This window comes from Rhinichthys klamathensis, unplaced genomic scaffold (genome assembly GCF_029890125.1).
Source record: "Rhinichthys klamathensis goyatoka isolate OS25496 unplaced genomic scaffold, OSU_Roscu_1.1 h1tg000094l_1, whole genome shotgun sequence".
Lineage (NCBI taxonomy): Eukaryota > Metazoa > Chordata > Actinopteri > Cypriniformes > Leuciscidae > Rhinichthys > Rhinichthys klamathensis.
This window is the reverse complement of record NW_026606633.1, coordinates 1,302,551-1,329,027: the sequence shown is the minus strand read 5'-3', so window position 1 is coordinate 1,329,027 and position 26,477 is coordinate 1,302,551. Positions and strand designations below refer to the sequence as shown.

At 38.3% G+C, this 26,477-nt stretch overlaps 2 protein-coding genes across 2 annotated transcripts in view; one reads left to right on the top strand and one right to left on the bottom strand.

Moving 5' to 3' along the window:
* The window catches only part of rfx2 (regulatory factor X, 2 (influences HLA class II expression)), a 49,376-nt gene extending 34,995 nt beyond the window's left edge, over positions 1–14,381 (top strand). The window contains exons 8-18 of the mRNA XM_056252349.1: positions 598–717; positions 1,358–1,479; positions 3,169–3,287; positions 7,264–7,373; positions 8,238–8,395; positions 8,511–8,608; positions 10,068–10,217; positions 10,340–10,548; positions 12,059–12,212; positions 13,119–13,161; positions 13,268–14,381. Of these exons, the coding sequence (XP_056108324.1) occupies positions 598–717; positions 1,358–1,479; positions 3,169–3,287; positions 7,264–7,373; positions 8,238–8,395; positions 8,511–8,608; positions 10,068–10,217; positions 10,340–10,548; positions 12,059–12,212; positions 13,119–13,161; positions 13,268–13,392 (1,408 nt within the window). The 3' untranslated portion in view covers positions 13,393–14,381. The remainder of the gene's footprint in view (positions 1–597; positions 718–1,357; positions 1,480–3,168; positions 3,288–7,263; positions 7,374–8,237; positions 8,396–8,510; positions 8,609–10,067; positions 10,218–10,339; positions 10,549–12,058; positions 12,213–13,118; positions 13,162–13,267) is intronic.
* A 1,111-nt stretch (positions 14,382–15,492) lies between these two features.
* fcho1 (FCH and mu domain containing endocytic adaptor 1) overlaps positions 15,493–26,477 on the bottom strand; it is a 53,523-nt gene continuing 42,538 nt past the window's right edge. The window contains exons 20-26 of the mRNA XM_056252348.1: positions 26,037–26,148; positions 25,771–25,926; positions 25,549–25,681; positions 17,602–17,798; positions 17,416–17,480; positions 16,621–16,788; positions 15,493–15,886 (exon numbers count right to left, since the gene is read on the bottom strand). Coding sequence (XP_056108323.1) covers positions 15,858–15,886; positions 16,621–16,788; positions 17,416–17,480; positions 17,602–17,798; positions 25,549–25,681; positions 25,771–25,926; positions 26,037–26,148 — 860 coding nt within the window. The 3' untranslated portion in view covers positions 15,493–15,857. The remainder of the gene's footprint in view (positions 15,887–16,620; positions 16,789–17,415; positions 17,481–17,601; positions 17,799–25,548; positions 25,682–25,770; positions 25,927–26,036; positions 26,149–26,477) is intronic.

The following is a 26,477-nucleotide window of genomic DNA, read 5'->3' as shown; positions in this document are numbered from 1 at the left end:
CAGGTCTTTCATTCTGGTGCTTAGATACCGGCCACTGAGACGCATGTTCACTTGAATTCTAAACTTTTCAACACTCAAGCAAACAATGACAGCAGAACAGAGAGCAAATTTGTACATGCGTGAGGAAAACTGCACAAAAAACAAACAAATATGTACTTGCACTTTAAAGAGTTTTGTTATCAATTACTTTATTTTTATAATTAAAACAGTTTTTTATTTGCAAACCTTTGTTTTTTTTAATTGCAATATATTTTTGTTTTCAAACACAGTATGTTTGATTGAATAAAAAGACACAAAGGAAACTCCTTAAGACTACACCCCACAAAAATACATCTAAACTATAAATCTATAAGCTGTAAACTACTTTTACAGCTTATCCACTCTCAAAAGAAAAGCACAATCCGGTCTCGAAACCACAGCAGCACAGAGAAGAACATTTGCTGAGTGGATTTGCTGCAGACACTCTTCTAATACCTAAAGAATGATCATGAGATGATGGTCTGAAATAAATGCCGTTCAGTCTCAAATTGTGGTGTGTTGTTGCTGGGGGAAAAAATGTGATAGCTCATTTTGTCTATGTGCATGTGTGTGTCTCAGGGGGAACTCAAAATACCATTATTATGGCATTCGTCTGAAGCCTGACTCGCCTCTCAACCGGTTGCAGGAGGACACGCAGTACATGGCAATGAGACAACAACCTGTCCATCAGAAACAGAGGTGAAATGAACATCCCCGCTCTCTCCTTCTCACTTGCGTGCAATCTTCATCTCCCAGACTTCTTTGCCATCAGGATCACAAAGATCCTGTGTCTTACTCTATTGTTCAGAATCCCGCTAGAGCTCTGGATTCATTAAATCCATGTCTAATTATGTCCCACACTGGCTGAATATATGGACACTCAGACCGAGTTTTATCTCAGACACAGAAAACCAGCGTGGGTTTTGTGAACTTATTTAAACATTACGAATTAATTATTAATTAAATTATTAAAAAAGTCATGTATGCCACAGCTAGCTGCAATTGATGCAGTTGTGAGACATTTATAGGGAATAAATTATATTGATATTATTTATAATAATAATTCTTATTGATCAATTCACGCATGATTTTTCTAAATAAAATACATTTTAATGTCCTGTTATTCAATTATTTTTTTCTTTTTAAAACATTATGCCGACATCCGGTTTATGACGAGAATTTTTTGCCATTGGAAATGCACAGAACACCTTCAGATTGGACACTGGCTCTGCAGCCTGATGGAAAATGATCTTCGCTTTCTTGCTTAGTCATAAGTCATCTGTAATCCCCAGTTGTGAATTCAACATTTAGTCCTTCTGTTGGTATTTCCTGTGTCTAGGTTTAAGCCCTTTCACAAGATGGATGGGATGGGGGACAGTCTGAACAGCGGCTCCCAGCACTCGTCCAGCACCCCCGAGCAAAGCGTGGCGGCCCAGAGCCAGCATCACCAGCAGTATATTGGTAAACCTCCTCCATGACTTTTTATACATTAATACATGATTTAATACATTAGTACTAGGGCTGCACAATTATGGCAAAAATCATAATCACGATTATTTTTGGTCAATATTGAAGATTATTTAACATGATTGTTGGTGGGCGATATGCTATGATGACAAAGTCTTATTTCATGATATGATTCATTTTAAATATCAGTGAAATTTCACAATTTAGTTAACCTAGGATTATTAGTATTAGTTTTTGCTGATGTAAGAAAAAGGTCTTCAAAATAATTACATAAGACAAGTAAACAGTCAGCAATACAATAAAAAAAAAACTAGTTACAAAACAAACAAATAAATGCAACAAAATGAAAATGCAAATTAAATAAATGCTGTTTTAAGTTTTTCAGAAAGATCTGAATACCACTGTTAATAGATAAGTAACAGCCTAAAACAAAAATAATGTAAACACTGCGTAGTCTTGTTGTGCACATTAAATATAGATTAAAGCTACTCAAGTTATTCAGTCAAGTGAGTTTTTCCTTTGTCATTTGTTGTTTGATTATTGTTAATGACAGACTGCAGCAGACATACAGTATTAGGCTGCTGTCACTTTAAAAGCTAATGCACGGATCCAATATACCGTTACACATGCATTTTCTTCCTTACCAGGGCTCCAGACTAACTTTTCCACTGGTTGCACTGGACTTTCTCAGTTGCTCACACCAGCATATGATTTGGTCGCACCTTTTTTTTTTGTTGCTACATGCCATGGGATTAATCTGCATACCATAGTTTTGCACTGATGTAAAAAGACTGACAGTGACACAAGACCTCATGTCAGCAAAATGTTTTAATCTTTTAACTATCAAATCAAAATATTCTCTAAAAAACCATTAAAAAGTCAAAGTAAATAGATGACTGTGAAAAAATAGTAGTATTTAAATGCATTTATGGTGAGATTACTACATTTTATTTAATTAAATGGATTTATGATGAAATAGTCAATTTGTGCTCATTTTGACCACGAACTATGCGCTGTCACTTTAATTCAGCGCGTGCAGCACAGCAAAAATAGACTCGGTGTGTAAACGATCTCTGCACTGCTACGCACCGCTCCTGGAACGGATGCAGTGTGAAAATACCGTGTCGGGCTACACAAATATTAATCTTGACATTGTTAGCCTCTTGTCTTTTTTACATGTCGTACACTGTACATTTAACTTACACTTATTATGACTTAATTACTAATTGACGCGTTTCACCATCAGTGTTCAATGCGCGTGACGTGTACGTTTGTTAATAAATAAACTGCAGGTGTCTTAATGCGCTTTTAATTACACTGTTTAATATCAAAGTTTAGCAACAGTAGACTGCATTTTACAACACTTACTTATTTGTCTGGTTTGGATGTTAAGTTTGGGCTTTTAGCCCAAGGAAGGATTGGAATAAACATTTTACCTCGATTTTCTCATTTTACCTTCGATGTTTTTATAATCGTTGGAAGCCAAAATTGAAAATCGAAAATCAGCTACGATTAATCGCAAAGCCCTGATTAGTACAGGCTTTTTCTACATTATACATTTTTCTACATTTAATAGAATTGAATAGAATTTACCTACAAGCACATCAAAAACATCTGAATGCATACACAACCAGCTTCAAGTCTTACTACTCGCTCTTGGTAACACTGTGTGTGTTTTTGCAGATGTGTCTCACGTCCTTCCCCCCTTCCCTTCACCTGATCTGGGCTCTTGTCCTCTGCCTGAGCCAATCAGCATCAACGATGTCAAAAATCTACAGAACAACTACAGGATTCACTGTGAGGTACTACACTGTTTTTTGTTGTTGTTGTTGTTTGTTGTTGTTTTTTCCAAATTGAGCACATTTGCAAATAGAGGATGATTCCTTTTAGGGATGCACTACTTTCTTTATTCTGAGAGCACCCAGTGGAGGAAACAGTGTCACAGGGTCCGTGGAAAGGAAGCAACTTCTTAACAGCTATCTTTAGAAAATAATAGAGACACCCTGGCAAAGATAAACTATTCCTTATACCAGAGGAAATGAAAATTCTGATATTATATGCTTATTACAACAACTTCAAATCATTTCATAATTCAAAAATGTAAAGTAAAATATAAAATATGTAAAGGAATGAATCAGAATGTGAGTACATATCAAGTACACAAAAATGTATGATTATGGAATAATGAGAATGTTAAAGAAATACAATAATGAATGAAATATACCACAGCAAATAGTTACACTAATCTACCCAAGGCTGTTTTCTTGCAACAATGTATTGCATGTTTTCCATCATGAATGTGAGCCTTGTTATTACGGGCAGCCGGAAAAAGGAAAACCAAGCACCTGCAACATCTCTCAGAGAGCGACCTTGTATGAACAATGTTCTTTCACAATCTGTGAATATTTGTCACACAGTCTCTGTTGAATTGAATGTGTTAACTGCATCAGATTTAATTTCACATTCATTTAGACATTTTAGAATTGTTTGATTCTGTTCTGTGATTTCTGAGGATTTTGAAAACAGAACAGCCTGAGTGTTTGCTAGAACCCCAGTATGGCTGTCCATGCTTAATACACGCACACAGACACATCATTTATTTCTTTGATTTTTAATTTTTAATTACTCACACTACCATTCAAAAGTGACAGTCAAGCCATTTATAATGTAAAGATTTCTATTTCAAATCAATCCAGTGCGTTTGAACTTTCTATTCATCAAAGAATCCTGAATAAAAGCGATAGCGTTTCCGCTTAAGAAATGTAAGAAACTTGTAAGAAATGTAGAAAATGTATCTTGTGCACCAAATCAGCATATTAGAATGATTTCTGAAGGATCATGTGACACTGAAGACTGGCGTAATGATGCTGAAAATTCAGCTTTGCCATCACAGGAATACACAACTGCTTTCTTTCTTAATATATTTTAAAATATATTTTTAAATTGCAAAATTTCACATTGTTACTGTTTTCACAAATAAATGCTTTGAAAGACTTCTTTCAAAAACATTACAAAAAAACTAGTTGTACAATTATTCAACTTTGAATGGTTTGAACGGTAGTTGTATAATTATAATTTTACTTAAAACATTTTCTAAATCAAATATAAAAATAATGTTGTAATAACCATAGTGCTTTGCAAAGGATGGTGCTTTAAAAAATATAAACATTTCTCTTCTCTCTGTGTCTGTTATCTCCAGAAGTTGGTTGATAAGGAGTTGCTTCCTTTCATGAATACTAAATTCACTCTATTTCATGTGTGCTGGAAAGGGAGTGTTTTGAGATTTGTTCTTTGGAGTAGATTAGATTTCTTCTCTTCCCATGTTTTGCTTCATCAAATTAGAAAATGTACTTTAAACAAAATAAAGTAAATATTATAATCGATTTAAAGTCGTAAACCTTGTATAGAACAATTTTAATTGCAACACCCTCTTTCTCTAGGTTTTACTTTTCAGTTTCAATGTGTTTTAATGGAAGAATAAACAGCACTTAATTTCTGTTGAATGAGGAACTGTGAAAAAGCTGTTGATGGGCTTTTTCTAAGTATTCCTTCTCCCTACTTTCTGAGTTTCTAGTTTGAAGTATTCTTGAGTTTTACTTTCAGAATGTGTCTGGTCTCATTACATTCGGAGTGTAGCACTGCTCTCAATATCCTGACAGATGAACTCGACCCATCTTCATTTCCTAGCTCTCACTTTTAATGTCATTTCTGCCATGTTCGAGCGCTCCTTCTCTCCATCTCTCTTTCTGTCCCTCCCCGTCCACTGCACACCTTTTTGTTCCAGGGCTTCTTTTATCCCTCAGACTATGGGTTTTCAGTCTTCCCAATCAACCTTTCATCCAGTAGGATCTTTGCCATCTGTGGGTCTTTGCATGCTCCTCACTACTGAAATATAAGTTAAGTTGTTGCTGGTAAAGCATAAAAGTCAAGTGTGTGATTTCTGCAACACCAAACTAGAGTCTTATTGCATCATGAACAGGTTCACTCAGACCTCTCCCATTCAAATGGAAATGATTTCGCATTCTGAATATCTTTCATACTCACTCTCTTAATATTGTTATAAACGGGTCCAGTGACAAGCTTTGTGCAACACCACACAAACACAAGCAGTCAGAACATATTTGATGTAGTGCTGTCAAATCAATTAATCATGATTAATAGCATCTAAAATAATAGTTTGTAAATGTATAATATATGCGTGTTACACATATATTATATATTTACAAACTATATCAGGGGCATTTCCTGTGTTCCATGTGTACAGTATCAGTATATTGGATCCGTGCATTGTATCTTAAAGTGACAGCAGCACAATATTACTTCTGCTGTCTGTTTTTGTTAATCAAACAACAAATCTTGTTCTTATTTTCTTTATTTTTATTTGACATAAGTACTTTTTTCCCCTTAACATAGCAAATACCGAAACGTGGCCCTAAAACCGAACCGTGAGTAATTTGAACCGTTACACCCTTAATATATTTGTATACACACACACACAACATACATTTTATGTTGCGATTAATCACGATCAATTGATTTCACAGTGGACGGGTTAAAAAAAAGAAACAAAGTTAACACCAAAATGTCCTGTCACTCTTCATTTTTTGCACTAGCGCTAAAGTTTCCAGTGCTTTTCAGGCAGTGAAAAAGAGAGAAAGATATGAAATTGCCCAACATATCCATTTTCATTTGACCAAAATCACTTGAACGTGTTAAATTATGCTCTTCGAAAACTCATAAGTAGGTGTAGAGTGCTGATACACTTCAGGAAGTCAGAGCTCTACACTTTTAGTGCTGCCTGAGATAGGATGTGAATTTATAAAACAGATTTTATATATATATATATTTTTTAGAGTTCACACAAGTGCAGTACCCTTAAAAAATCATCGACTTGTCCTCTAGATGCAATACTATAGTCCTTTTCCTCTCTTTAGACTAAGATAAGAAAGCTTGTTTGTCCAGGAAAGAGATTTTTTTTTTTTTTTTTTTTGGTGTGCTGTGTTTAAACTGTTGCCGGGGCAACGGTAAACAAGGTTGCCATGGTGACCTGGCTATGGAAGCCAAAACATAGCATGTGACCGGCAAGGGAGGGAGGGAGGGGGGCGTGTAACTGGATACAAGAGTGTGTCCTCATCGAGGAGAATCTGAGAGCTGAGTGTGAATCACTCTGAGACAAACACACAGCGAACTCACCACACTCTCACTTCTGCTCTCCAGTAAAGCACCAACACCTACTTTTATTTCTGTATGTCACAGTTCACTGAAATACCATCCCCACCACACCGACTAAAGTTCCTTTATTTTTTGGGACATAAACCAGAATATAAGATGTAGTTGAAAGTTTCTGCATGTGGATTGTGTTGTGTAACTATTAAACTGTTTATAAGAAGGTGGATTGCTCTCAAGATGGGTGCTTCTGAATGAGCACTGGCTGTTTTCATAATTTAAACTGCGAGATGGACGGTGATGTCGTGAGATGATCTCGACGTTGTCTGATATGCCAACAGGAAAGACAGGCGCTCAGAATAGAGCACACTCATCTCACAAATTATATCATAACTCACATAGGAGCTTCTCAAGATATTCTTACAGCCTCAAAATCGACATCACACATCAGTGTTTTTGTTCCAAAATCATTTGTTTTGCAAGTTGTTACACTGGTATATAATGTCAGTCTTGCGTTTGATATATCAGCAGGAACCTGTTTTGCTGTTTGAGTGTTTTAATTCATGGAAGCTTGTTTAAACATTGCTTATAACCCTGATTTCTCTCTGTCAGGCGACTCTGGACGTAGTGATGAACTTGCAGTTCCATCTCATAGAGAAGCTATGGCAGACCTTTTGGTATTCAACAGCGCCATCTAGTGACGGAGCCACTACCATTAACAGGTGCTACAAACCTTAATACAGTCATGGAAAACCTGGAAGTGTCTAGACATTTTTAAATTGGGATTTTTAGTTTGGAAAAGTCATCAAAGAAAGTCAAGGACATTCCTGTAGTAGTGACATTAGTAGTGTGTGTGTGTTATTTTTCATCCGTTCAAAAGTTTAAGATTTTGTCTTTTGGAAAGAAGTCTCTTTTGCTTACCAAGGCTGCATTTATTAGATAAAAAATACAGTGAAAACAAACAGTAATGTGAAATATTAGTACAATTTATGAACTGTTTTGTGTTTTAATCTATTTTAAAATGTAATTTATTCCTGTGATGGTAAAGCTGAATTTTCAGCATCATTACTCCAGTCTTCAGTGTCACATGATCCTTCAGAAATCATTCTATGCTGATTTGCTGCTCAAAAAACATTTATTATTATTATTATCAATGTTAAAAAAAGAGTTTTGTTGCTTAATATTTTTGTGGAAACATGAAAAACAGAAATATTTTTTAATAATGTCTTTACTTCACTTTTGATCAATTTAAGTGTCCTTGGCTGAGCAAAAGTATTATTTTCTTTATAAAAAAAAAAGATCTTACTGACCCCATATTTTTGAACTGCAGTATAGGTATTGCGCTCTCTGAGTGAAACATTGATGCGTTTTTATACATTTTTGTACAATAAATTAATCCATTATTTTAAAAGATACAACCTGTTTAGATATTTTTTATTATACATTTTTGTACAATAAATTAATCCATTATTTTAAAAGATACAACCTGTTTAGATATTTTTTACTTGCAATCAAGTAAAGTAAGTTTTGCGGTTTTAAACGAAGGGATTTCTGTCTGAACGAACATGTGTTGGTATATTGTGCAGTGAAGAGGATGTGGAGGACATCCCAGGATTCCCCAGAGAGAAGCTGATCGCTCTGTGTAAATATGAACCAATCAAACAATGGATGAGGAGCTGTGATCACATCCTGTATCAGGCACTGGTGGAGATTCTCATCCCTGATGTACTGCGGCCTGTTCCCAGTTAGTATTTCGACTTCTTCACACACTTACTGTGACCTGTTCCAGGGTCAGTGTTGCTGCTGTATTGTGGGCTGAATGTTTGAGTGCATGACTGATGGGAAATGTGATCCTGCAGGCACACTCACTCAAGCTATCAGAAACTTCGCTAAGAGTCTAGAGGGGTGGCTGACCTCAGCTATGACTGACTTCCCACAGGAGATTGTCCGCACTAAGGTATGTGTGTGAGTGTGTGTGTGTTTCTGACCTTAACTTAAAGGAGAAATTTGCTGAAAATGTTCTCAGAAGCTGGCTAAAACAGACAAAATTCCAAGAAGACATTCTGAAAACCCTAATAAAAAAAAAATATATAATTAAATTTTGAATACATTAATTTACAATGTATATTATTAATGTAGGAAATTCTAAAATGTGAAAAAAAAAAATGCTATTCTATAATAATGATACTCAAAAACTACAAAAAGCTTTCTTTCATGGATGTGATAATATAAGGATTTTTTTTTTTTTTTTAATAAATTGATAATGCAATAATGTAATTCTTTACATTTTCTGTTTAAAAGTCTGGGGTCAGTAATATTTTATGTTTTTGAAACAAATACCTTATGATCACCAAAGCTGCATTTATTGGATCAAAAATACAGTAAAAACAGTAATATTTGTGAAATAATTTCTGTTATCGATTTCAAATAACTGTTTCTATATTAATACATTTTCAAATGCAATTATTCCTGGGATTGCATTTTTTGCTAACACTTAACAATAAGGTTTCATTAGCTAACATTAGTTAAAGGCGTGGTTGATTATGATTTCACTTTTCTGCATTTAAAGGGGCCGACACAAAAACTGTGAAAAAAAAAAAATACTTGATTAAGTATTAATTACAAAAGAAAATCTTACTGACCCCAAACATTTGAAGTGTTGTGTTAAAAACATAGTTAGGTTAACGTGTATGCTTGTGTATAGACCAACGCTACTTTTGCGTCATCGAAGGGTAACGCCCCCTTTTGGGGGAAAACAAACGGATTCCCCTGAGAACAGAACTCGCTCTAGATCTGCTAAGTTTCTTGATAGCAAAAATGGCACAAACTTAAAGAAGCTACTGGATACGGGGTTACAGAGGTGTCTCTTTGAAATGGTCGAAAACAAAACTGTCAATAGCTTAAATCAAGTTAAATATGATCCAAGTGACATGGCCTCATCGTCTAGTTTGTCATACTGTGAGTGTGTTAATGACAAAAAAAATAGGCTAACGTTACTTACTTGGTGATTCCACGAGATAGTGGTAGATGTCTGAATAGCCCATATTTGGCCACTGCGTGGGGTCATTAATCCAGTTTTCGACCATTTCAAAGGGACACCTCTGTAACCCTGTATCCAGCTTATTTAAATACCGCTCACGGTCCTCGGCCGGCAAAGAGAGTGTGTATGTTTGTGCCATTTTTGAAGAAACTTAGCAGATCTAGAGCGAGTTCTGTTCTCAGGGGAATCCGTTTGTTTTCCCCCAAAAAGGGGCGTTACCCTTCGATGACGCAAAAGTAGCGTTGGTCTATTGTGCCTATGATGAATGTTTTTTCTGCTTTAGAAGTAAACTGTGTAACCGTGGTGACTGACCTTGCAGGATGTGAGGATTGGGTATTTTTGTGTTGATGCTCACAAGGTTTTGTCGTCTGCGCAGGCTGCAGTCGTGAGTGCGTTTGCGCAGACCCTGCGCCGTTACACCTCTCTGAATCATCTGGCTCAGGCGGCTCGAGCCGTCCTGCAGAACACCTCGCAGATCAACCAGATGCTCAGCGACCTCAACAGAGTGGACTTCGCTAACGTGCAGGTCTGTCTTCTGCTGGAACATCATCAGAAACACTTCAGGTTCATGGAGGTTATAAGGAGGTGTGAGTGTGCGTTCTCTGCTCACTCTGTGTGTGTGTGTGTGTGTGTGTGTGTGTGTCACAGGAGCAGGCGTCCTGGGTGTGCCAGTGTGATGAGAGTGTGGTCCAGCGTTTGGAGCAAGACTTTAAGGTGACCCTGCAGCAGCAGAGCTCTCTGGATCAGTGGGCCGCCTGGCTGGATAACGTGGTCAACCAGGTTCTGAAACCCTACGACGGCAGTCCCAGCTTCCCTCGCGCCGCGCGCCAGTTCCTGCTCAAGTGGTCCTTTTACAGGTACAAGGCTCCCTATAAAAACCCTCGGTGGGCTCTTTCTTCTCAACTACATTTATTTCACTTCCCATACCTGCAAACTAGTCGCTTTTCGGCGAAATTCGCTGTTTTGAAACAAAATATGTCATTTATTTGAATCGTGTAGATCCGATGAGTTTTTTTTTTCTGGGGTTGGGGGTTGAGGGGTGAAATTGCATATACAATAAAAATAGAAAATTGACGGGAGTGAGACCATAGACGTCTCTCGTCTCTGTCGCAATCTTTTTGTGCGCTCTGTGGCGTGACAGATCACTGTAGCGCCTCAGTTCAAGCAAGTGGCAGCGCTCATAGAAGAAACATACTGAGGTAAAAACTCAAAATGTTGAGTTCTTTTATTTATAATATATGATAGTAGAGCAACATTCAAGTAAATATTCTACTCAATATTATCACTATCGCAAATTTTACATTGAATAATTTAATAAACAAGTAGCCTAGATAATATGTAGTCACTTACAATTTAGACGCAATATTGACTTTTTTTGTTCTATTTCACCGATGAAAATAGTTACAAAAGAAAAGCAACACTCAGCGTGGTGTTTTGTAATTGAATGATTCAGCATTTTGAACGAATCGTTTAATGAATAACTCAATGATTCATTTATTAAGACGGTCACTTGCCACCACCTACTGGCGGTTTAGTTTAAAATGATCATTGTTTCGATTATTATTATTATTTTTACATTTGTTTAAAGCCCTTATTATTAAAACTGAATTTGATCAAATGTAAGAATTTGACATGAAAGATAATGCATATATATATTTAGTAAGGTTTAAAAAAAATTCCTTTACAAAGGTAAATAACACCCTGGGGTAAAAATCACAAATATGCAGATTTAAGTATGTAAAAGGTGATGAGAATATTGTTTCAGAATAACTTCTATTTACTTATGACAGCCACCGTTTAAATGATTATATTTAAAAAAAGAGTAGAAACATGATTATGCCATTAAAAATGTATTATAACGTTATTATAAAACCTTCCTTTTGCGTGATTTAAATGTAAGTAGCCTACAAATAAATAATTTTTAATCTTTAATATTAGAATGATGTACCAACTGGGGTTCCTTATGGTTTACAGCATTAGTTGAGAGATATTTGAAAGAAATTTGCTATGTACTGTACCTGATAGGCCCCAACTTAATCAATATTGAATCAAATTGTGTCAATAAATGTTTTTTTTTACTTGAAGCAAAATGTTTCTTGTCAGAATGCTTCATTTACATGTTAAAATCATAAAAATTGTCTCGTGGGGGACGATCCCCCAAATGACTTTGTAAACATGTCACCTTTTTCACCACTTGTGAGTTTGCAGGTCTGACTTCCATTTCATCAGGCCTCTTAACAGACACACAGCTTTACAACCACTGATCTTCTGAAGAGAGTAGATTGAAAGCAGCGCTTTAATCTGTGGCGGGTGTTGTGGTTTTGTTGTGGTAGTTTGTAATGAAACTCTCTGTTGCCCTGGTTACAGCTCCATGGTGATCAGAGATCTGACTCTGCGCTCGGCCGCAAGCTTTGGCTCCTTCCACCTCATCCGTCTGCTCTATGATGAATACATGTTCTATTTGGTAGAACACCGTGTCGCCCATGCAACCGGAGAGACGCCCATTGCTGTCATGGGGGAGGTGAGGAGATCTGGCTGCTCCATAGTTTAATATTTCAGACTTTCGTGCATTAATCTAACCGCTTGTATTAAGCGTTGAGCACATGCAGGCGTTTCTTTTGGCCCTGTCGACTAAGAAAATAAACTCAATGAATACACACTTTTCACTCCTTCAGTAGTTTATTTAAATAACAATGTCCAAGAGCACGTATGCGTGCCGCCGCCATCAGAGTATTGTTATTTTTCTGAAACCTCCATTCCATCACAATTCAAACGATGTATTGTGTTCAATAGTATTCTGTGGCTGACGTGACATTTGACCTTTTTTTTGGGAGGGAAGTGGTTGAATTCTTTGTTTTTCTAAGGCTAATTTCCTAGCTAGCTATTTGATTTTATAGTAAATACACCGAATTACATATTTATAATAAATCTATCTGTCTGCACATTCATATTAATACTATTCATATTATAATTCTATCGATCTACACATTCATATTCATAATTTTATTAATTGCATTATTCTGTCTGTTTGTACATTCACATTAATAATAATAATAATAATAATAATACTACTGGTATAATTCTATGTCTGTCTACACATTAATATTAATTATATTTATATTATATAATAAATATGTAGATAGAGATTATTATTTAAATAATTCATAAAAATATTCTGCTCATAAGTGATATTTATCTTATACTTTTCTCACTTGTTTATTACACTAACATTTGGTAAATTGTACATTTGGTTGTGGTGAAAATGACTAAATATAAACAATTTAAGCAAATACTTTTCACATAATAAATATTTAATTGGTTTAACATTATTTCAATTTTGTTTAGATCAATGTTATTTATAGGTTTTAAAATGTAGTACAATATGCAAATCCATGTAAAAAACTTTTTTTTTTTGGTACATTTTCAGTTCAGTGACCTCAGTTCAATGATGCCATCACTCATGGAGAAAGGTAATGGATTTTGATGCCAACCCCAAAAAAGAAAGTTTCTTTTTTCTCATTTTGAAAGTTCCTCTGCTCTGTACTCCAACATCCTTCTCTTTTCTTCCTTTCCCAGATGCCTCATTCTCAGACGATATGGCCAGTGATGGAGACATGTCGAGGATGAGCGAGAGGAGTATGAGCGAGCCGGCGGTGAAGAGAGAGAGAATCGAGAGCAGTCACTCCCTGCAGGAGATCTAAGAGCAGGGCGTCAGGCTCACCCCAGACCACATTCTTACGGCTGCCGGTGGCCAAGCTAACACTCGGCCGTGAGGTTTTTCTTTATCTTGAGGGTTCGTAGGTCTGTTTAGGGTCAGTGTGTGTGTCTCTCTCTCTCTCTCTCTCGCTCGCGCCTTTAGGTTTTCTCCAACTGTGAAACAAGAACGTGCTGGTTTTGTGACGTGTTTTTTCATGTGCCATAGTCTTCTTTCAGTGCCTTAGATGAGAAAAGAAACACTAGAGCAGAACTGTCTCTCTCTTTCTCTTTGACCTTCTCTCGTTCTGTCGTTTCCTCGGCCGTGCCTCTAACCGCAGAATGAATGTATCGTCTCAGAACCTCAGATGTGTCTAAAGCACCTTTTAAAGATGGTCACATTTTTTCGACTTTCTGCCTCGGCCGTTTCCTCAGGCGTAGATGCAACCTGCTGACCCCAAAGCTGCATCGCAGCGCCCACCCAAACCTGCTGCACATGCAAAGCCTTTCCACGACGAAATGGATGGAGAACGCTCCATTCCAGACGTTTTGTAGATAAACCCCTGGCCATATGAGATGCCTAGTCTATACCTCAACAGTTTTTAGTTCTAATGAGTTAATGTCTAACTTTTAATACGTTTTATAAAAGTCACTATAAGAGATTATTCGACTGTTTGCTCCGATCGGTTGCCCTGAAAGTACCCCGTTCTCGTTCGAAAGCTTCAGGATGTACATACGCCTACTGTGTTGATGGTCACTGCTCTGCTGCTCTTGAACCCAAGCAAAGCAGTTTTCACCAAATATGGTTTGTGAAACTTTTTGGTCTAGTTTTGTAGTTATTTGATGAGTTCTTAGTTGTTTGCAGTGGTTAAAAAGAGCCTCGGTGATTTGTCGATATATTGAACGTACCTGTGAGCGTGCATCTGTACACAAGGCCTTCTGAAGTAACTGGAAGTGAGTCTGCGCTCACCAGGTTATGACTAGTTTTGTGTTATTTTTATTAAAAATTATTATTTTTTAATTAAGATTAAAAAAAAATGTTTTTTTGCATAACATATTTAAGTAGATATTGTGTATATGTAATAGCAAAAAAACGTAAACGCTACGTAATAGCTAAAAATTTCTATAAAGCGCCACATCTCAGAAAGCCTTTTCTAGAAGACGTAGAAAACCCAAAAATAGACGCGTCTAGTAACAGAATATGCAGATTCTTGCAAATATGCCTCATTACCTGGTGCTGTACATCTGATGTTTTAGTTTTCACGCTTTTAATAAAAACAACGTGCCCACTTAGTTGAAGTAAAGCTGGAGACATTTTCAGGAGATCTATCGGTTTCAGGATACATCATTTGTTTTTGAAGATGTTGCGCTGAACCCGGTTGGGATCTTTACCGGTGCCTGGTAGCGGCCCATAACGGGCACCCTACATGTCCCTCTCTGCTATTTACAAAGATAAACTTTATTTCTACTAGCTGTTTTGTGTTTGTTTCTGAGAAGTGATTGGCGGATGTATTCTCACTGTGGTTGGTTGTTGAGTGTCAGGCTCTGTACTTTAACGCCTGTCATGTGCTTTTGGGAAAGATTTTTCTTCTTTCTTTTTTTTTGTAATGCTGTTTTAAAGCTTCTGGCTAAGGATTATTTTTATGGAGGTAGCTGCAATTCTTCTCACTACTATATTGATACCTTATTTTTGTGTCTTTAAAATATCTTTATTTAGCCTCAACTGCTTAGTTCGACTGTATTTTGTACTGGTAAAAAGTGTAATAAATTTGTGTAAACCACTTTTGTCTCAGACTAACTCCTTGCTTTGTAATGGGATAGTTCCTATATTTGGAACGATCCCTAAATCTGTTCATATCATATGGATTATTTTTACGATCTCTTTATGAATTTTTGGTAGTTGCGTGGACTGCCATTGGAGGGACAGAAATCATCGCTCAGATTTCATTAAAAAGATCTTCATTTGTGTTCCGAAGATAAACGAAAGTCTTACGGGTTTGGAACGACATGAATCCTAACCCTTTAAAAAAAAAAGTCTACTTGTGTGTTTGTTTGTTTACTTTAAAGTAAATCTTTCTTGAATACTCAACATGAGACAATTTTTTCAATAAATGTCAGAATTTTTATTTCCATTATACATATTCATACTTACTCATTCAGAAATTTGCACTAAAAATGAAAGGAAATGTACATCCAGTTCTTCAAACTTGAAATAAATGTGTGGTTTGCACACTGAACAAACAATTCTATACAGATAAAAGAGTAGAGGCTGGTTGTGGTCCCTAATCCCAGTGCATACTTATTCTAGAGCAATGCATCATGGGTATTATCTATTTCCCCACACATCACACTCTATATACAATGTGATCTCTTCTGTTCAGGCCTTTAGCACATGGACAGTTCCACCAGCCCAGGTAGGTTTAAAAAGTGCAAACGTTGTGCCTCGGTGGTACCGGAGCAGCACCATCACCTCTCACAAAGAACAGCCGGCCATATATTTTCCTGTAAAACGATACAGATGAACATTATTACTACATTTGACCATGAATGCATCATGCTGTTATCATTATACCAGTCTTGATTTGCTGTTTCAAGAAAACACTGCAAAAACTATTAACCAAACATCAATTAAACTCACTTAAGAAGCACAATTGTTTTCAGAGATTATACCTTGAATATTATACTTTATATTAAAAAGCACAAGGGACTGTTCAAGTTTTGCAAAAAGTGGTGATGGTTATAATTAGGTGAACATCAAGATATATGGTCGTGTTTTAAAAATGGGCCACTTAGAAACCGGTAATGATCTTCTGAATGATACATTTATACTGCATTTAAATGGTTAAAATATTCAGTCATGCGCCTTTCTTTAAAGCGACACTGCATTTTTAAGTTCATACTTTCCCTGGGAATTGAACCCAAAACCATGGTGTTGCTGGGGTATATGCATGTAGGTTTCACCATAAATACCTATTATGGAAATGCTCAGCTTGTGGAGGAGAGGTGTGCTATGGTGCCAAGCAACTGGTCAAAAAATCTAAACTTAAGAGTCCAGGAGGGACCTGAGCAATATCTATGAACTACTAGAATATCACAGAGACTTCTTATAGAGGGCTGTTTTGAATTGGACAAAAAAGCATCCCCCTAGAGACCACAACAAGATATCCTATTAAATAAACAATTATGAACTGAAAGGAGACTGCTTATGAGGGACATAAAGTAGGTCTGGCTCCCACCTGTGGCAAACCTCTTCTTCACCAGGGACATGCGGTACCGGCTGCCCACCAGCTCCACGTTCATGCCTGACAGAGAAGCCCCCGATCCCACAAACTGCACAGCCAGGCTCGGGGGAGGCCCGCGGGGAACCTCCAGGCACTGCCAACTGGCGCACAATGTGCCAGACCCTGAGACCCATAAACACACACACACACAGAGAGAGAGAGAGAGAGTCAGCAGCTGCTCTTGGGTTTACATCGCAGACCTGGTTAAGATATGTGCAAGAGCCTTTAGAAATAAAAGATCATCTTAAAATATCCTAATGTAGCCCATATTTGAATAAACATGCAGTTGCTTCCAAAATGTTCACAAGCCTCCCTTGATGCTCTGTCGGTCTCCCTCTGATCTTATCTATTCAGAAGTTTGTTTCATGGCCTCTTGCTCTTCCGCCCACTTCCACTGAAAACATCTTGTGTCAGTGCAGCACTTTAAACTCAGTTAAGATGTACCAACGCTAAACTATATATAGTGCAGTTTTTTTCTTCAAGGAAATCAATATTCGTTAGATATTCTTTAGTTCTTCCTTTTTATGACTGATATTGTTGTTATAGATGTTGCATTAATTGATTAACTTGGGAGTGAGTGAGGACTTAAATTTAGGTCTGTTCGTCACAAACACGTAATGATCACAAATGCTGGCACTGGCTGGGAACTTTTTTTTTTTTGTTTAAATGCTGGCGGAGAAAGAGTTAAACATGAATCATGAATGAGTGACAGAAAAAGAAAAGACAGGATGAACAGGTGGCAGCAGTGACCTTTGCTGTGATTTGTCGGGGAGAGGTTGGGCAATTTCCATAGGAGTCGTCTTTCCTCTGCACTCCTGTGAAACAGAACAAGTCAGTAACACAGTTCTCTTCATCTATCATTTCTCTCATCACATATTCACTTCATTTTCTCTTTTCTTTCCATCTCTAAAAGCAAAATGTGCCTCCAGTTCTCACCAGGATGCGGGCGGCTGGCACTGCAGGTCTGTGGCCGTGTGGTCGAGGGGCAGCAGCACTTGTACAGTGGTCAGCTGGGTGGAGGGGGCGGTTGCGGGGCAGCAGTGGTAATCCAGAGACACACGGGTCACTGTGCCACTGCGCTGACACTCGGCGGACAACAGGAGGGGAGCACGACCCGGATCCTGAGATGACGCCTAAGAGAGAGTTCATTCAAAAAAACACTCGCGTTAACATTTCAAATATAGTTTTATGACGGATTATAAACATTTTCAAAGATGTTAACCTTTAAAGGAATATTACGGGTTCAATGCAAGTTAACCAAAGTCGACAGAGTTTGTTGATGTAATAATGTTGATTAACACAAAAAAGGTTCAAATCAAGATTCATTTATGGAAGTTAAAATGAATGAAAGTTAATAGGGCCAATTTTGGGAGGAATTTAAAAGCGGAAATGTGAAGCTTATAATTTTAGAAACGCACTTACACTATAACAGTTTTACACTTTGGGATTGGTAAAATGATTTATTGTTTTTTAAAGAAATCTCTTATCCTCATCCAGACTGTATTTATTTGATTAAAAATACAATAAAAACTATTTTATATTATTATATATTATATTATCTATCTATAAATTACAGGAACGTCTGTCTGTCTGTGTGTGTGTCTGTCTGTCTGTTAATCGAATATCTCTCAAACCGTTAGTCCAATGGATTTCAAACTTGACGGGTGTCTTGCTACGGTCACGAGTAAGTGCAGTGCCGAGTGTGACGTTGTTTGGATTAGAAATGCAAAAGATATTGTTAAATATATCGGTAAAAGAAGCACACATTGAAGTTGTGGTTTAAAAATAAACATTCTGACATTAGAGAGGGTTGTGGTTTAAAAATTGTGGTTTAAAAATAAACATTCTGTCAGCTAAACATTAAGTCAGATACACTGTTTACTTCTAAATATTGTAGTTATTCAGAAGTAGTTAGTTGTCAGTAGTTAGTTATACATGTAGTTCAATTTATATACTTATTGCACGTCATTATGTCAGTATCAATATTTGCTTTTCAACCATGCACAAATAAAAATGTCACTGAACTTTAGCTGTGTAATTGTAACAATGAGCACTCAAACACACCAAACCACACACAAAAACTGATTTTGCACAAACATACTGTCAAATCGATTAATCGCGATTAAAGAATATACAGTAGTACACACAAACACGTATAATATACAGTAGGCCTATATATAAATATAATATAGCTTATACACAGACACACACCTATCTATAAATTACAGAAACGTCTGTGTGTCTGTTATTCGCATATCTCGGTAAAAGAAGCACACCTTGAAGATGTTTAGATTATGTTTAGAAGGTTGTGGTTTAAAAATATCTGAATGGATGGATTTCAAACTTGACAGGTGTCTTGCTATGGGCACGAGTAAGTGCAGTGCCAAGTTTGAGGTCGTTTGGATTAGAAATGCAAACGATATTGTTAAATATATCGGTAAAAGAAGCACACATTGGCTTTTGCCACTCTGGCTCATACTGCACACTGAGTGGCCACTCCCCCTCTCACACTGCACACTGAGTGGCCACTCCCCCTCCACACTGCACACTGAGGCCACGCCCCCTCTCACACTGCACACTGAGGCCACTCCCCCTCCACACGGCACACTGAGTGGCCACTCCCCCTCTCACACTGCACACTGAGTGGCCACTCCCCCTCGACACTGCACACTGAGGCCACTCCCCCTCTCACACTGCACACTGAGTGGCCACTCCCCCTCTCACACTGCACACTGAGTGGCCACTCCCCCTCTCACACTGCACACTGAGTGGCCACTCCCCCTCTCACACTGAGGCCACTCCCCCTCTCACACTGCACACTGAGTGGCCACTCCCCCTCTCACACTGAGTGGCCACTCCCCCTCCACACTGCGCACTGAGGCCACTCCCCCTCCACACGGCACACTGAGTGGCCACTCCCCCTCTCACACTGCACACTGAGGCCACTCCCCCTCTCACACTGCACACTGAGTGGCCACTCCCCCTCTCACACTGCACACTGAGTGGCCACTCCCCCTCGACACTGCACACTGAGGCCACTCCCCCTCTCACACTGCACACTGAGTGGCCACTCCTAGTGATGTGACATTTGAACCGAGGCATCGGAGCTTGTGTCGAGAAAAAATGGGCGTGCCAGATGAAGCCGCGATTCGAGGCTTGTGTTGTTAACGTGAAAATCACGTGACTGATGACAAACGAGGCCTCGGTTTGTGTGGATACGTCATCGGTTCGGTCTGAGTGTCGCTTCTGGATAAAGGGAGAAAGGGGGTTCGAAACTCGCGCCACCTTGTGGCTGTTGCAGGAGTAGCAGTAGCAGAAGCAGTTGTAGTGTGTCAGAGAGTCAGAGTTAGAGAAATCTCATTGTCGTTATTGTGTCATATATGTGTTAGGGCTGTATATTATTGCATTTTATCAGGTTAGAATAGTTATTAATAATAATGAATAATTGTTATTATTAATTATAGTAGCTATATTATAGTCTCGTTATATTAATTAGATAAGATTATTTGGATTGCTTTGGATTTTTGGTAGCTTAGATTTTTGGATCTGGACTGGACTGCTTTTTAATTTGGATTGCCCTTTTGGATTTGTTTGCTTTTTATGACATCTTCCTTTTTCATGGTAATGGAGCCAGCAAGAAAGAGGAAATCCTCCCCTGTCTGGGCTCAACAGAAGCATCAATATCTTTATTTATACCCGCTGGCACTGACATTGTATGTTCCCCTGCATCCTCTGTTCCTTGTGAAAGGATATTTTTCCAAGGGTGGTGAGGTTTTGTCCAAGAAGAGGAATTGTCTAAACCCCAACACACTTCAAAAAATTCATTTTCTCAATAAATATCTATTGCAATTCATCCACCCGAACTGTGGTGTTTACTGCAGTTTACTTTATTACACTTCCTCGAGTCCCTCCACCATAAGCACTGCACTCAACACAGTCACTATTGTTGTTCATACTGTCCCTATCCAATATTTTTTGGAATAATTAATTAACTGTGTGTGTGACAGTTGTCTCTGTACAAGTAAATGCAGACAGAGAAATATACACGTTTTATTTCATGCAGGCAATGGACAAATGTCTGCACAGATCTCTTTATTATTGCAAATGAAAGGTTACAGAGACATTCATATTTAGAAGAAGATAAATAAATAAAACATTGCGGGAGGGGGGCGGGTCATTGGTTCAGAATGAATTAATTTGCCTGCAATTTCTTTGCACAATAGCTAGGTGTCACTAGTGAGCAATGCTGAATGAAGCTTCGAGTAATGAACCTTTGGTTGAAGCAATGGGCTGCGAGGTCTCAGTGGTTCAGGAAGCCTCATCTTGCCATCACTAGCCACTCCCCCTCTCACACTGCACACTGAGTGGCCACTCCCCCTCTCACACTGAGGCCACTCCCCCTCTCACACTGCACACTGAGTGGCCACTCCCCCTCTCACACTGCACACTGAGTGGCCACTCCCCCTCTCACACTGAGTGCCCACTCCCCCTCTCACACTGCACACTGAGTGGCCACTCCCCCTCTCACACTGCACACTGAGTGGCCACACCCCCTCTCACACTGCACACTGAGTGGCCACCCCCCTCTCACACTGCACACTGAGTGGCCACTCCCCCTTTCACACTGCACACTGAGTGGCCACTCCCCCTCTCACACTGCACACTGAGTGGCCACTCCCCCTCTCACACTGAGGCCACTCCCCCTCTCACACTGCACACTGAGTGGCCACTCCCCCTCTCACACTGCACACTGAGTGGCCACTCCCCCTCTCACACTGCACACTGAGTGGCCACTCCCCCTCTCACACTGAGGCCACTCCCCCTCTCACACTGCACACTGAGTGGCCACTCCCCCTCCCACACTGCACACTGAGTGGCCACTCCCCCTCCACACTGAACACTGAGTGGCCACTCCCCCTCTCACACTGCACACTGAGTGGCCACCCCCCTCTCACACTGCACACTGAGTGGCCACTCCCCCTCTTACACTGCATACTGAGTGGCCACTCCCCCTCTCACACCGCACACTGAGTGGCCACTCCCCCTCTCACACTGCACACTGAGTGGCCACTCCCCCTCTCACACTGCACACTGAGTGGCCACCCCCCTCTCACACTGCACACTGAGTGGCCACTCCCCCTCTCACACTGCACACTGAGTGGCCACTCCCCCTCTCACACTGCACACTGAGTGGCCACTCCCCCTCTTACACTGCACACTGAGTGGCCACTCCCCCTCTCACACTGCACACTGAGTGGCCACTCCCCCTCTCACACTGCACACTGAGTGGCCACTCCCCCTCTCACACTGCACACTGTGTGGCCACTCCCCAAAATAAACATTCTGACATTAGAGGGTTGTGGTTTAAAAATATCTGAATATTATATTTTATTCATGGCCATCATTTGTAGTAGCCTATTCACAAACTGTTTGCTCAAGCGTATAGCGTTTTCTCAGAGTTAACTGTGTAGCTGCTCCAGCCAAGGACTAAACCTACCCTGAATCGCCGTGCTTATTCATTTTGTGGATGTTAACTGAATCTGTAAGTCAGCTACACTGTTTAATTCTGAATACTATATTTTATTCTGGTGCACTATCGTTTTCTCAGAGTTTAGGCTCCTGTGTAGTAGTAGCCTAGGCTATTCAGCAACTCAAACATACCAAACCAACAATTACTAAAAACAGATTTTGCACGGGCATTGCACTAGTTTTTGTAAAAGTAGCAATTCTTTTTGAAAAAGTAGCGATTCTTTTTGAAAAAAAGTAGCGATTCATTTTTTAAAAGTAGCGATTCTTTTTGAAAAAGTAGCAAACATTTTGAAAAAAGTAGCGATTCTTTTTGGAAAAAGTAGCGATTAATTTTTGAAAAAGTAGCGATTCTTTTTGAAAAAATTAGCGATTAATTTTTGAAAAAGTAGCGATTCTTTTTGGAAAAAAAAAGCGATTAATTTTTGAAAAAGTAGCGATTGTTTTTGAAAAAATTAGCGATTAATTTTGAAAAAGTAGCGATTCTTTTTGAAAAAGTAGCGATTCATTTTTGTAAAAGTAGCGATTCCTTTTTGTAAAAGTAGCAATTCTTTTTGAAAAAGTAGCGATTCTTTTTGAAAATGTAGCAAAACATTTTGAAAAAAGTAGCGATTCTTTTTGAAAATGTAGCAAAACATTTTGAAAAAAGTAGCGATTCTTTTTGAAAAAAGTATCGCTACTTTTTCATACAGTCTTATTATACATTTATTACAATGTAATTATACATTTATTACAGTGTTATTATACATTTATTGCAATATAATTACCGTATTTTCCGCACTATACGGTGCACCGGATTATAAGGCGCACCTTCAATGAATGACCTATTTTAGAACATTTTTCATATATAGGGCGCACCGGATTATAAGGCGCATAAAATACTGCAGTCTAACGTTTGACTGGGTTTGCGTTATGCATCCACTAGATGTCAACAAATGTCAACAAAACAGTCAGATAAAGTCAAACTTCATTAAGCGTTCTGACAACTCCGTTCACTCCCATGGTAACGTTGTTCAAACGTTAAAGGAAAACTCCGGTCAATTTTAACATTGAGCTCATTTTTTGTAAATTTGGAGTGCTGTCAGTACAGATAACAACGACAAAAACCGGTGTTGCCTACACCGTGTTATCCTCTTTTTTAAATGTGCACCCTGTTGACTTAAACGGGAAAAGTTTTAAACCTGCTTTTAGCCTCTTAACAACCTTAATGTGTCATTACAAGTGCACACCCATGTGAGTGAACACGGTGAATCTGACTGCAGTAAATGTGAAAGATATGAATAAAAATTATGTTTATTCAGCCAGCTCACATACCCGTATTTTCTTCCTGTTTTCGGTCGAAGTCCACAGTAGGCGATTGTCGAGTGCGTGCGCGCGATCATTGGTAACTAAGCAACAGTGGAGACTCAGACTGTCAGCCGATGACGGTGCTGTGTGGTGTGCTGAGAATATCAGCTCAAATGGATGATTAATCCGAATCAGATGTTGAACACACGGAGGAGGTTTGATCGCGCGCGCGAAGTCGACAATCAACTACTGTGGACTTCGGCCGAAAACAGGAAGTAAATACGGGTATGTGTGCTGGCTGAATAAAGAGATTATTGCTGCCTTCGTGAAAGCTCAGATCACAGTAGAGACTGATATATGGATATATCAGCCCAGGCATCCACGATCCATTGGCAGATAGTGGCGTTAGTCGCCCGGCGCTGTCTCCCCGGCTTGGTGAACGTGTGTGCACCACCCATATATAAGGCGCTCCGGATTATAAGGCGCACTGTCGTTTTTTGAGAAAATTAAAGGCTTTTAAGTGCGCCTTATAGTGCAGAAAATACGGTATACGTTTATTACAGGGTTATTATACATTTGTTACATTATTATTTTGTTACATTATTCTTTTTGAAAAAAGTAGCGATTCTTTTTTATAAAAGTAGCGATTCACTTGCAAAAGTAGAGATTCTTTTTTTGAAAAAGTATCAATTCACTTTCGAAAAAGTAGCGATTCTCATTTTTGAAAAAGTAGCGATTCTTTTTGAAAAAAGTAGCTATTTTTGAAAAAGTAGCTATTTTTTTAAATAAGGTAGCGATTCTTTTGGAAAAAAGTAGCGATTTTGAAAAAAGTAGTGTAAAAAATGTAATTATACATTATTACAGGGTTATTATACATTTGTTACATTATTATTTTGTTACATTATTCTTTTTGAAAAAAGTAGCGATTCTTTTTTATAAAGTAGCGATTCACTTGCAAAAGTATAGATTCTTTTTTGAAAAAGTATCTATTCTTTTTGAAAAAGTATCGATTCACTTTTGAAAAAGTATCGATTCATTTTTGAAAAAGTAGCGATTCTTTTTTGAAAAAGTAGCGATTCACTTTTGAAAAAGTAGCGATTCATTTTTGAAAAAGTAGCGATTCACTTTTGAAAATGTAGCGATTCATTTTTGAAAAAGTAGCGATTCACTTTTGAAAATGTAGCGATTCATTTTTGAAAAAGTAGCGATTCACTTTTGAAAAAGTAGCGATTCACTTTTGAAAATGTAGCGATTCATTTTTGAAAAAGAAGCGATTTAACTGAATCTGTAAGTCAGCAACACTGTTTAATTCTGAATATTATATTTTATTCTGGTGCGCTTAACATTATCGTTTTCTCAGAGTTTAGGCTCCTGTGTAATAGTAGCCTAGGCTATTCAGCAACTCAAACATACCAAACCAACATTTACTAAAAACACACAAAAACTGATTTTGCACGGGCATTGCACTAGTATTAATACAATTTAAGACATAACAATTTATGTTTGTTATGTCTTAATAATAGTTAAGACATAATAACAATTTAACAACTATTTTCTATTTTAATATATTTTTAAATGTAATTTATTCCTGTGATGGCAAAGCTGAATTTTCAGCACCATCACTCCAGTCTTCAGAGTCACATAATCCTACAAAAAGGATTCTAATATGCTAATGCTCAATAAACATTTTTTTATTATAAATTTTGAAAACTGTTGATGCTTAATATTTTTGAGGAAACTGTGATAAAGTTTTTTCAGGATTCTTTGATGAATAGAAAGTTCAAAAGAACAGCATTTATTTGAGTTTTTTGTAATAATGTAAAAGTCTTTTGATGAATTTAATGCATCTTTGCTGAATAAAAGTATTAATTTCTTCAAACTTTTGAACAGTAGTGTACATGAATTCTTCAGTTAAAACTTGAGCTGTAAAGCTGTTAAAAACATTGATGAATTACGACACAAATGTTGATGATTGAGCTTAACTTGAACTGAATGTGGAATATTCCTTTAGGTTTCATTTAAGTAGATCACATTGCAACTCAAGCACTCATTAGGTTTGAGATGACTGACCTGGTATTTTAGCAGAGCCACATTGTAATAGGAGGCTTGTGGGTTAAGCTCCGCCTCTCTCTGCAGGTGGAGCGTTAAGGCCGGCATGTTGAACCAGAAATCCTTGGTGTCCGGGTCACTCTGTGACGGGTCGCTGCAGGTACAAACACCACAAATGCTGTCCACAGAGCTTGTATTAAACCCAGAACAAGCCAGTTGTGTGTGTGTGTCAGGGTATCATACCTATAGAGTAACTTCTGGTTGGGTAATAAGTGATCCACTCGAGAGATGTTCACCAATCGGAAGCTTAAAACTGGTGCGTTGGGGTTGGCAGTGAAAATGCGGATGATGCCGGCAGGAAACGACATAGTGAGGTCGCCGGTGATCTTAACCAGACAGCTGAAACCCAAACACACACAAACGGTTGGACAGCAAATCACTTTCAGTTGGAGCAACAATGTGATAAAAGACTTTGTCCTCCAGATGGGGGGAAAGAACCTCAGACGGACCGGTTGTGTTCTCCTCCTTTGAAGTAGGCGTTGATGTACTCCGTGATGGCTGTGGCTACAGGCCAAGACTCCTGGGTACTCAGAGAAATGGGACTGGGTCCTCGCGACAAACCTGTAGGGTCACATTACATAACTTGATAACTTCATCTGCCACAGTCGGCCCCTGGATTTTGTTGGAGGATGGATAAAAAAATGGATCAGCAGTTGAATACGAAATAGGATTTGGGATATGCTTCCTCTGCATTAGACACATGCCTGTGGGCTATTTTAAAGTGATAGGGACAAAATCAGCCATGAGGACATTTCCTGACTGTCCCCAGGGTTAATGTGCATGTGTCTACATTAGATTAGCATAATTAAATTACAGTAAAGCTCTTGAGGTTGTCTCTCAGAGTAATATATAATTAAGTTTTGTGATAATGCGAGTGTTTAGGGAAATAG